This window comes from Dipteris shenzhenensis, chromosome 18 (genome assembly GCF_047967505.1).
Source record: "Dipteris shenzhenensis isolate YYH24624 ecotype China chromosome 18, Dip_SZ_1.0, whole genome shotgun sequence".
NCBI classification, from domain to species: Eukaryota; Viridiplantae; Streptophyta; class Polypodiopsida; order Gleicheniales; family Dipteridaceae; genus Dipteris; species Dipteris shenzhenensis.
This window is the reverse complement of record NC_141613.1, coordinates 50,168,784-50,181,137: the sequence shown is the minus strand read 5'-3', so window position 1 is coordinate 50,181,137 and position 12,354 is coordinate 50,168,784. Positions and strand designations below refer to the sequence as shown.

At 44.0% G+C, this 12,354-nt stretch overlaps 1 protein-coding gene across 1 annotated transcript in view; it reads right to left on the bottom strand.

The window, feature by feature from the left end:
* Nucleotides 1–12,354, bottom strand: part of LOC147891368 (alpha-galactosidase 3-like) — an 83,528-nt gene continuing 71,174 nt past the window's right edge. The window contains exons 14-15 of the mRNA XM_087389075.1: nt 608–748; nt 1–483 (exon numbers count right to left, since the gene is read on the bottom strand). Of these exons, the coding sequence (XP_087245201.1) occupies nt 370–483; nt 608–748 (255 nt within the window). The 3' untranslated portion in view covers nt 1–369. The remainder of the gene's footprint in view (nt 484–607; nt 749–12,354) is intronic.

Genomic DNA, 12,354 nt, shown 5'->3' with positions numbered 1-12,354 from the left:
TTAGCCAAACATGTGAATGTGCTTTAAGGCGAGAAAGATACAGTGCTCAATGTTGTTTTTCCATTGAAAACAAGATGACCAAATAATTGACCTGCACCTTTTGGGTGCCTAGAAGATTTACAAAAGTAAGTTTTTCAATATGTACAATATTTAGAAAGATTAACCTGCAATGTACAAAATACTTAATGGCATCCTTACGACGCTGTTCTACCTTATTAATGGACTGTCCATGCTTAGTTAGATATTGAAAGCTCCTCCATCTGTGTGAAGAGGCTGATGAGGGGTGAAGCAGTGTGAAAAAACTGACGAGGGGTGAACCAGGCATAGAAGCATCAATGGATATTGGACATAGTTGGTGCTGTAGAAAGCTTACTCTGTTTGAAGTGCTATTTCTAAGTCAGGTGTCAATGTATACATCTTACAATCATGAGGTTCAACAAGGGTTTCAAGACTTCCAACATATAAATCTGGCAAGTATTCATGCTGCATACATCCATAAAAAGGTATCGGTACACTATGAGCTAACATGAGAAAATCAATCACCATGCATAAAAACAACATTGCATGGTTCAAAAAGAACTGTGATAAAAATAAAGGACACATGTACCTTCCACAAATCCCTTGCCACCATGAACACAGTAGGTTCAAGACCAATGTCTTCCCAGTTTGCTGTGATGTAACCACTTGCTTCACATCTGTTCCAAAGTGCTACTACAATCCGATCACCAGAGAGGGGTCCAGCCCAGACCTGAAAACAAGCCAACTCTTTACTTTGTCAACATAGAAGTTGTCAATAACAAACAGTTTCCTAGTAGATGGCATATGCATCTCTCTCTCTCTCTCTCTCGCTCGTGTGTTTACACAAACTTTTTTTTTTTGGGGTGAAATCTGGTTGTCACTATAATACACAGAACAGTCCCATTGAAAGGGACAGCCAATCAGAAGATATCACCAAAGTCTCGATAATTACAGTCCTAATTTACACACACACGCGCGTGCACTCTTTTTTTGGTAAAATCCATTTGACATTATATTACAAATAGCAGTCCCATGAAAAGGGACAGCCAGTTACAAGCATCAGAAGATATCATTATATGGCAAGAAGGCAGGATAAACTAGATCCGACGCATGTAGACAATCATAAAATGATTGTTGTATGGATGCCCAGAAGAACTGATATTTAGCTAGGGAGGGATCACCAAGACTCAATGTCTACGCTCTTTCCATAGAATCCATAGTGCCCAATAAAGAGCCCAATAAAAAAAACGATCATATCCCTGCCTTGCTGGATGAAAACCGAACAACTAGAATCACTTGTCAAAACAAGCACTGGGAAAGCGAGCCTGAAGCCTTTGTCCAATCAAGAACGCACGTGCGTCGTGCGTGTGTGTGTGTGTGTAGTGTGGTGTGTGTGAGGAGCGTTGGAGGAGACCTTCTTGCAGCCAGCACCCTACGTGCCCTTTGTTTAGGGCTTCCTGCTCCCTTTTTTGGTTCCCGTGCCAGCCCACCTGCTCCCACGCTGCAGCTGCTCGTTTCTCCCGCCGTTTGACGCCTTCGAGGTTCTGTTGTAGACCCGTTTCTGCTCCGCACAGTTCCATTTTGTTCCGTACTGTCAACGTCCGTACTGTCAGATATTTCCGTCCGTATTGTCAAATACTGTCAGAGATTTCCATACTGTCAAGTCCATACAGTCAGGTCCGTACTGTCGGGTTCCGTACTGTCCGTACTGTCAGCACCGTACTATCAAGTTGTCCGTACAGTTTATGCTGCTGCTGTACCTGCTGTGCTTTCCTCTTTGTAAAGCCTTGCTGCTTCCACACCTTCCATTTTAATCCTTGTATCTCCTTTTCCTTGACTCAAATGGCGGATTATTCCTATGAGAAAACCTTTCACAAAGACAAGTTGATTTCCAACAAGAAACAAAAACAGGTGATGGATTCAGATGATTCCCTTCATGACTTTGCTGAGGCTCAGCTTGTTTATGAGGTTATGCATGAAGGGTTTGAAGACACCCGCAAGGGTTGGAAAGATCCACTTCCCACCACTGGCATTACCGTGGATGTGGATGATATCTTTGATCCAGTTAAGAAGTATGCAAAGCATGCCATTATAATTTTCTTCCCAGGACGGATGCCTACTGTAGCAGATGTTGGGAATTGGTTGACTCGAACCTTGGGTGATTCTTATGTCAAAAAAGTTAATTATGCAACGAGGGGCTTTTTTGAGATCATCATGGCTGATGAGGAGCACCGTCAGGTTTTGCTGGAGCACTCTCCTCTCTTCTATGGCCAGCAGATGGTCCATCATAGTTACCGCGGAACGGGAACGTTCCGGGAACGTCAGATGCTAGAGGGAGCGGGAGCGAGAACGGGAACGGGAGCGGATCGAGAACGTCGAGGAACGCCACATCATATGACATGTCAGCATATGACATAAAATGACAAAACATTTAAAATATCCAAGATTAAACTTTAAAGTCTTAAACATTAAAAATTTAAAGACTCCATAGTCTAGACTCCAAATTGAAAGTACATTGCATGAGGATATATAATAGCTGAAAATACAAAACCCGGAAAATACAAATTGAAACTGAAAAGAAAGTACATTGCAGGAGCACACAGGTCGAAACGCCCAGAACGGGCGTTCCGCCCTACGTTCTGGCACGTTCCGCCTGATAGAAACGTTCCGCTCTCGTTTCGCCCGTTCCGAGCACGCCTGCAGCTCCGGACCGGCATTCCAGCGTTCCAAGAAGGCGGAACGCCGTTCCGCGGTAACTATGTGGTTCATGTATTGCCTTGGTCTCCCACCCGGGATAATCAGGCATTGATTCGGCATCATTGCCCTGTTTGGGTAGAACTTCTCTTCTACCTAAAATTGTAGCTTCCCTAGGTAAGGTGGTATGTCCGCCGCGACCCAATGGAAATTGGAATCGCTTCTGCATTTTGTGAGACACATATCATCCCACTCCAGCTTCATATTCGGTTACTGTGAATAATGTTTCCATGGGGAGTGCCTTTTATAAGCTCAAGTGGGGGTTGTTTGCAGGTGCTTGCTTTGAATGCAAGCAATTTGGGCACATGGCTTCACAATGCCCTTCCCGAGCTCCACAGTTTTCTCTATTCAAGACAAACGCAAAGCCCCGACTGTCTCAAATGGTAATGCTTCTCTTCCTGTGCCTTTGTCCTCTCCACCTCAGGGGAAGGAAAAAAATTTGACTGACGGATGGCAAACTCCTCGCAAAGTGATCTCCCCCAGGCGACCTTTGCCTTCTCAGACTTGGAGTGGTGCATCCTCTCATTAGAAAACACCTGCTGAAAACTCTGGTGTTGGCTTGACCTGGGCTGCTGTGACTGCAAATCGGACCTTGTTTCCTGAAGAGGAAGTTGCTGCACTTTTCTATGCGGGAGAGCACTCCTTTCCTGGCGTGGCTTTTTTGGTAATGCATTCAACCTGTTGTGGCTCTCAATGATCGCCACGGTAGATGGATTATTGTTCAATGTCTTGTTCAAAGGGAAAATTTTGAATTTGCATCGGTTTATGCCCCCCAATCTTCTCATGATAGAGCTTTGATCTGGGCTGCCATGCATAGCTATCCATGGCGACAACATGCCTTCATTTGTGATGACTTTAATAATGCCCCTCAATCGAGTGGCAACACCTCAGGCCACACTCATATGTTGGCTTCTGAAACACAGGCATGGTCTGATTTTTTGCTTCAGTTGCACCTGGTTGATCTCTGGAACGAATTACAGCCCATGCTTTCGGGCTATACCTTTCAGCATAATGCTCGATCTTCTTATCGGGCACGCTTGGACAGATGGTATCAGGTTGATCCACAGCATTGTGATGCCTTTACTTGTCAAATTTGGGTTGATCATGCTTTCACACATTCGGATCATGCTCCTCTTTGGTTGAGGCTTTCCTTACATGAATTTCCCACTGACAGATTGCCTTGCCAAAGGCTTGTAGGCTATCTCATGGGCTATCCATAGATGCCTTATACCTTGGTATGAGCCTTGTAGGCCTAGTTATAGTCAATTAGGACTATTGGTACAGTTAGTTTATGTACCATCTAGGTCAGTTAGGACACTTAGTCCAGTTAGGACAGTTAGCCCTAGGGTTTTGTTATGTTGGCTCTCCCTTGAGCCTCCACACTTCAATTTTGCAGCAATCTATTACAGCATCTCGTTTTTCTCCATTGTGCTTCCATTTTTTAGCTTCCATTACTTCCAACACCCAACAGTGGTATCAGAGCAGGTCGGGAATCCATTCCCTCGGCAATTGACAGCTTTCCCAAGCTATTTGGCAGCCTCTGGAGCTCTCATTCTTGCTGGTCTTGCTGGTTTTCACACTCCCACGAGTGTTTGAGACCTTTTTAAGCGCTTCTGTCGCAAAAAACCTCATTTTGTCGCGAGAAGACTGCACTTTGGAGCAACTCTCACGAAGGGAACTGTTTTTCGGTGCATTTTCCAGCCTGCTGCAACAAAAAACGACCACGCGAGCATTTACAGCATCTGTACTGCAACAAAAAACGACCACATGCGAGCATTTACAGCATCTGTACGGAATTCTGAACCTGTCAAAATAATTTTTTTAAAAAAATCCGTACATGTGTCAGAAATTGTACAAAAATCCGTACATCTGTCAAAAAATTCCGTAATTCTGTCCGGTTTGTCAGAATTTCAGTACATTCACTACAGTATGGACTGCCTCGGGGTGCGCATCAGTCATTTCTCAGATTTTCTAGCATTTTGGAGCTGTCTCGAGCTGCATGTCAGTATTTCGGAGCTGCCTTGAGCTGCGTGCCAGCATTTTGGAGCTGCCTCGAGCTGCATGTCAGCATTTCAGAGCTGCCTCGAGCTGCGTGCCAGCATTTTGGAGCTCCTCGAGCTGCATGCCGGCGTTTGGAGCCGTTTGGAGCTGCTGAATTAATCCGGAGATTTCTCTTTGAGCCCTTCCCTCCTCATTTGGCATCCCTTTGCCTCGGGCTGTGAGCTTCTCTCCATTGGATCTCTTTCTCTCCATTTCTACGTGCTCTCCTCCTCGTGGGAGCACTTCTTTTGTTGTAATTCTCATTTCCAGCCCTCATTTGCTCGCTTTCAGAGCCTGTCACTGCTGTTCATCATTGGGTAAGCCATTGTTGCATTGGCTTTTTCCAATTTCTGCTTCATTTGCATTTTGGAAAGGCCTCGTGTTGCCTTTGGGGATTTTTCTTGCAATAGGTACACCTTGGGACAGCAGAGTTTTTTGCAAACATAAGCTTTGAAACTTGGGCAGTTTTTTTGCACTTAATTCTAAGAGGTTGCCTTTCTCTCATTTGCTTTGCTAGTTGGTGCATTTGCCTTGTATTTCAGCACCATGTCTATAAGACATGTTTTGGTTGCCAAGAATCTATGGCATATTGTTTCAAGATCTCAGGCCAGGCCTACACGCACTGTTACTGGTGCTACACCTGCAACCTCTGCTTCTTCGGGTGATCGATCTTCAGGTGATGGTTCTACTACTACAGCCAGGACTCCCGCACCTCCTGCTCCATGTGCTTTGCCTCCTTCACAGGAGCAAATTCAGTGGGATGGTCGTGATGCCAAAGCACATGCCTTGATTGCACTTTCAGTGAAACGGGTTATTATCCCTCATATTTGGTCTTGCAAGACAGCTAAGCAAGCATGGGATCAACTTGCATCTTTGTATCAGGTGCGGAATGAGGCGAGGGTTGCTTATCTCCGCACGCAATTGAAAGATTTAAAGCTTGATGAGGGTGGTAGCATGGATGCCTATCTCACTAATCTGAAGGATTTGAAAGAGCAGTTGGCCAACATCGATGACATTATGTCTGATTCTCAGCTGGTTTCTAATACCCTTGATGGGTTGCCTGATTCAAATCCAGGCTTTGCTACTACATTGAGGTTGGTTGCAGGGGGTGATGCCAATCATTTGTCATTTGACCAGCTTATTGCTCTTCTTCTTCAGGCGGAGCAAAGTCGTGTAAATCGCAATGCTACTATGGCTAGTGATCAAGCATTCGCTGCCCATCATAAACACAAAGGTAAAGGCAAGGTTTCAGCTGGAAAGTCCTCTCATTCCCATGCTGATCATTCACATGGTGCCTCTTCTTCAGGGGATAACAAAAAGAAGAGATGTAGCTATTGCAAGAAACCTGGGCATGATATTTCTGAATGCAGGAAGCGCATAGAATCTAAAAAGGAAAAAAAAGAGTCTGGTTTTGCAGGTATCTGGTTCTTCTAGTGCAGAAGATCGACATGAGTCTGCTAATTTCGCACAAGACCAGCATTGGGCTTTCTTGGTTACATGTTAGTATAATCCTGATGTTCATGATGCTTGTATGGCAGTTTCAGATATTCGTGATGCTTGGTTCTTTGATAGTGGTGCTAGCAAGCACATCACTTCCTGCAGGAAGTTACTTCTGTCTCTGGTGGTATTGTCACTCTAGAGCATGTGCTTTATGTTCCAGGCATTCGTAAGAACCTCATTTCAATTTCAGCCATTGCTACGTGTGGCTTTCAGGTTATTTTTGATGGTGTGAGGTGTGCAATGTATGATGTTACACTGCCTCTACCCTGGTTTTGACTGGCACATTGTCTAGCGGTCTTTATAGACTTGATGCTTATGTCGGATGTTCAGATGATGATGATACACTTGCCGATGTACATGCCTTTCCTATTGATTCTACCATGGCAGATACTCATTTGTGGCATGAGAGGTTTAGACACCTCAATTTTGGAGCCCTGGTGAAGTTATATAAGGAGGATATTGTTGTGGATTTTTCCAAAATGCATATGCCTACCAAACATGTTTGTGAACCATGCTTACTTGGTAAGATGCACCATGCTCCATTTCCCAAGGATGGGAGAGTTGGTGCTTCACGTAAGCTTTATCTGGTTCATAGTGATGTTTGTGGACCCATCAGGGTTGCAGCTCTTAGAGGGTTCTACTATTTTGTTACTTTTATTGATGATTTCACCAGGTACACTTGGATTTTCGCATTGAAATCCAAATCTGAAGTTTCTTTATGCTTCACGCACTTTATTGCCTTGGCTGAGAATGAGAGTGGGCTGCACATTGCTCACCTTAATATAAACAGGGGGAGTGAATACATGTCGAAGGAGTTTGCTGGTTTTTTGGCTTCCCGTGGCATCAATCATCGATGCACGGTGCCTTATACTCCTCAACAGAATCCCGTGGTTGAGCCGAACAATAGATTAGTGATGGAAATGGCCAGATGCATGTTGAAAGGCAAACATTTGCCTAATAAGTTGTGGTTGGATGCGGTCATGTGTGCAAATTACATCTTGAATAGATGTCCTACAAAGGCATTGCAGACTATCACACCTTATGAGGCTTGGATGGGTCGTAAGCCTCGCATTTCTCACATGAAGACTTTTAGATGCTTAGCTTATGCTCATGTGCCTTCACAGAGACGCACTAAGTTGGATGATAAAGCTGTTAAGTGCATTTTTCTTGGGTATAGTTCAGAAAGCAGGGGCTATAAGCTATATCTCAGCCCCGCACGGGCAAGTGTTTTGTCAGTCGGGATGTTGTGTTTGATGAATCTTCCACTATGCCTTTGCTGGACTGTCAAAAACAGCCCGTTGTTGATGCCCCAAACATATTTGACAGCTTGATGCCTTTGTTTCCATCCGATGCTCAGAATGATGTTCCATCTAAGGTTGTCCCTCCTCCATTGGTTGGTCATTTACAGCCCCATGTGCATGCAGAAATTCAGCCTGATATGACTATCATTGATCAGGATCATTTGCACCGGGCTCGACTAGGAAAGAGCAGAAATTCTGAAGCCTAAAAAGGTACCCCGTTGGCTCCTTGACACATTAAAAGACAGCAAACAAGACACTCCTCTACCAGCCCGTACGAGAGCAACTATCCGGAAAGAGCATGCTAGTTTTGTTGCTTATGCTTTGGTTGCTACAGCATGCAATGAAGAGCCATTATGTCATCAAGATGCTTTTCAGAATGATTGTTGGATGAAGGCCATGCAAGCTGAATTGGATTCTTAAAATGACACTTGGGAGTTGTGTGATTTGCCTTATGGCAAGAATGCCATTGGCACTAAGTGGGTTTACAAGATCAAACGAAAAGCTGATGGTTCAGTGGACCGTTACAAAGCCCGTCTTGTTGCTAAGGGCTATGCTCAGCAGCATGGCATTGACTTTGAGGAGACTTTTGCTCCCACTTCCAGGATCACTACCATTCGCATTGTTATTGCCTTTGCTACCCACTTTCATTGGCAGATACATCAGCTTGATATTAAGACAGCTTTCCTTCATGGGCATTTGCAGGAAGAGGTCTATGTTTCCCAACCTCCTAGCTTTGAGATTGAAGGTTTTGAAAGCCCGCTTGAAAAAGGCCCTCTATGGATTGAAGCAGGCACCTCGGGCTTGGTATTCGAGAATTCATTCTCATTTGCTCACAGTTGGCTTTCAGAACAGCCCTACAGAGGCTACCCTTTACATCCGCAAGCGTGGGACAGATTTGCTGATTTTAGTCCTTTATGTGGATGACATGATTGTAATTGGGGCACATGCTCAGCAAATTGCAGATTTTAAAGTTGATTTGCAGTAGACATTTGCTATGTCTGATCTTGGTCTTCTGCACTACTATCTAGGCATTCAATTTGCTAGCAGTAAGGAGGGCATTTTGATGTCACAATCCAAGTACATTGGACAGCTTTTGCAGCGTTGTCAGTTTGAGGATTGCAAGCCAGTATCCACACCATTAGAGACAGGTTTTCACTTCTCTTCTGAGGATGGCAGCGGTACATGTGATGTCACTCTCTATCAGCAAGCAGTTGGTTGTTTGATTTACCTATGCCATACAAGACCTGATCTACGATATGCTGTCTCACAATTGAGCAGATATATGCACAGCCCATCGATGCACCATTGGCATGCCGTGAAGCGTATTTTCAGATATCTTAAAGGCACTCGGCATTTAGGCCTTCTTTATGGGGCTGATACTTCACTTATCATGCATGGGTTCACTGATAGTGATTGGGCTGGTTGTTCTGATACTCATGTGTCACATAGTGGCAATTGTTTTATGCTTGGTACTTCATGTGTTTCTTGGTTCAGCAAGAAGCAGAGAGCAGTTGCTACTTCTAGCTATGAAGCTGAGTACATAGCGGCTTTTACAGCTACAGTGGAGTGTGCTTGGCTTCAAAAGCTACTTGCAGATCTTTGTGCATGTCAGACTGCTCCCACTATCATCTTCACTAATAGTCAGAGTACTTTGGCTGTTGCACAGAATCCAGTTTTCCATGCTCGCACAAAGCACATTGAGGTTTACTATCACTATGTCAAAGAGCAATTATCAGCAAGTGATATTGAGTTGTCTTATGTTCCCACTGAAGACAACTTGGCAGATCTTTTTACGAAGGCTCTAGCTCGACCTAAGTTTGAGGCTTTTCGGCAAGCTTTAAACTTAGTATCTTTTGTAACTTGATCTGTTGTACTCTATACAGTCATAGGTTGCTATATCCTACAGGACGAACACGTGCAACCATGACACTAGATATTTAAGTATCCTGAGCCATGTTTAGGATACTTCAGGCCATACCATGGAGGGGGGTTTGTAGGCTATCCCATGGGCTATCCATAGATGCCACTTATACCTTGGTATGAGCCTTATAGGCCTAGTTATAGTGAGTTAGGACTATTGATACAGTTAGTTTATGTACCATCTAGGTCAGTTAGAACACTTAGTCCACTTAGGACAGTTAGCCCTAGGGTTTTGTTATGTTGGCTCTCCCTTGAGCCTCCACACTTCAGTTTTGCAACAATCTATTACAGCATCTCGTTTTTCTCCACTATGCTTCTATTTTTGAGCTTCCATTGCTTCCAACACCCAACAAGCATGGTTATTCCTTACTGGGCCCTAGGTGTTTAATGAGGGTGAGCCTTCTTCTTGGGCACTCTCAATCTGCCGACAGGTGATAGAGCCCTCCTCTCTTCAGGATGTACCACATATTCCTTTCAGAGCTTCACATGTTTTAGTGGACACCTCTTGGGAGATTTTGGCTAGCATTTCCTCTTGGCACATTTGGAGAGCCAGATGCACAGAGGCCTTGAATGACACCCAGATACACTCATCACAGATGTTCACGGGTATTTGGAGTGACACGGTTCACACTTTGATAGCCATATGGGCTAGCATGCAAGGCCCTTCACACGCAGCCTCTTCTAGGAGGACTGCATTTCTTCGAGTTTGGAAGGGTTCTCCCTTTTTCTCAGAGGTTGCTACCGGATTGAGATGGCACTATCGGCCCCAATCCTTTCTTTTTTGCTCTTGAGCTTTTCATGCATTGCATGGTGTATCCCGTATTCCCGTATGGAGTTTGCTCTAACGGTTTTCTTTAATACCTAATAGAAGTCTCTTTTTTTTCCCAAAAAAAAAAAAAACACCCAACAAGGCTTTTGCTGATTAATAATAGTTATCTGGAGCATGATGACTTTAAAGCCTTGGTCTCTGATGCTATTCAGCCTCTCTCTCGTCAGATACACATTGGTTTGGATTATGCTTGGCAGGCTTTTGTTGCTCGGATGCAAGCAGTTATTCGGGATTATCACAAATCCTATATGCAAGCCACAAGGGAGACTGTAGCACATGCCAAATTTACTTGTCAGAGTTTGACTAAGCTTGCTCATCTTCGCCCTTTGTCTTCAGAGGAAAGCATGCTCTTATGTTAGGGTCAATTCTCTCTTCAATCCAATGATCGCAAAAAACTTGCTAAATGGGAAACCCGATCTAGACAACGGGCTTTTTTGGATAAAGGCTGCTCTTCCAAGTAATTTTTTAAGAGCTTACACTACAAAAGACAGGCTGCCAATATCTGTCAAATCCGGATGCATGATGGTTCTTGGTCAACATCTCGTTCAGAGCTTGCTAATTTATGTGTGCAGCACTTCTCCACTCATTTTGGGCATGTGCATACTCTTTCTCCTCAGGTCGTGTCTGCACGTCAGCTTCTTTTGCAACATGTTCATCCAATTCTGTCTGATGCTCAGGCTTTGGAACTTGAACACCCCTTCACTGAAAGGGAATTGTTTGATGCATTGAGATCCTGTGGCAGATGAAAATCTTCAGGATGGGATGGTCTCATTATTGAATTCTTTCTTGCTTTCTGGGATCTTCTTAAATTCACCTTGCTGCAAATGGTAAATGCAGCATAGCAAAATCAGCAAATGCCTGTGTCATGGAAAAAGGGTCTTCTCAAGCTGATTCCAAAGAAGCAGCTATGTGATTCACTTGGTGATTGGAGGCCAATCACGCTCATGCCAGCCATTTACAAAATCATTGCCAAAATGGTGGTTGATCGTATTAAAGGTTATTTGCATGATGGGTTGCATCCCTCCCAATATGGCTTTGTTCCACGTTGTCATATCACAGATAGCATTGCCGATGCTTATATTGGGATTGAATATGCCAAATACACACAGCAAGATGTTCTACTCTTGTAGGTAGATATTGCAAAAGCCTTTGACACAGTTCAATGGGATTTCATCTCGCAAATTATGCGAGCTTTGGGGTTTGGACAAAAAATGCAGCAAGTTATTTACTGGCTTTACAGAGATAGCGATGCGGATTGCATTCTTTCTAGGGATATCTCTGATCAGTGAACTCTTCATTGTTAAGTCCGCCAGGAATGCCCTCTCAGTGCTTTACTGTATGCCATTGCTACTCATCCTATGCTGCAATATATTGATCATCTTGTGGCTACAAGATCACTTCATGGCTTGGAATTGGATGCTAATCGCAGCATGGTTGCTCAAGCTTATGCTGATGATTCTTTCTTTACCCCGAAGAATACACCCCATGATATTGGTGCCTTGATGTAGGCCCTCTCTGTTTATGGTTTGGCAGCTGGTCTTCATGTTAATTTTCAGAAGTCTAAACTGCTCCCTTTGCATTCCAAAGACTGGCATTGTCTCTTATGGCCCGGGGATATCATTCCACCCACTCAGTTTGCTCGTCATCTTGGTTACCCTTTGGGGTGGGAACTTACTCGCCGACAACAAACTAATTGGGTTTTGGCTGATCTCTGAAAAAAGCTTGAGTATTGGAAACTGGCAACCTAACCTTTGCACGTTCGTCTTCGAATAGTGCAGTCCATCCTTGTGGCATATATTCAATTTTACTTGCCATTGATCATGTTCACTAGGGCAGATCTTACATCTTTCATGTCTATCTTTATGAAAATATTCTGGCAATCCAAACATGGCAGAAAAAGTCTCAGGCTGCTTTCGATGCATCACATTTATTCTTCCAAGATGCATGGTGGATTGAACATCACGGATATTCACGTGCATATCCTTGCCCACA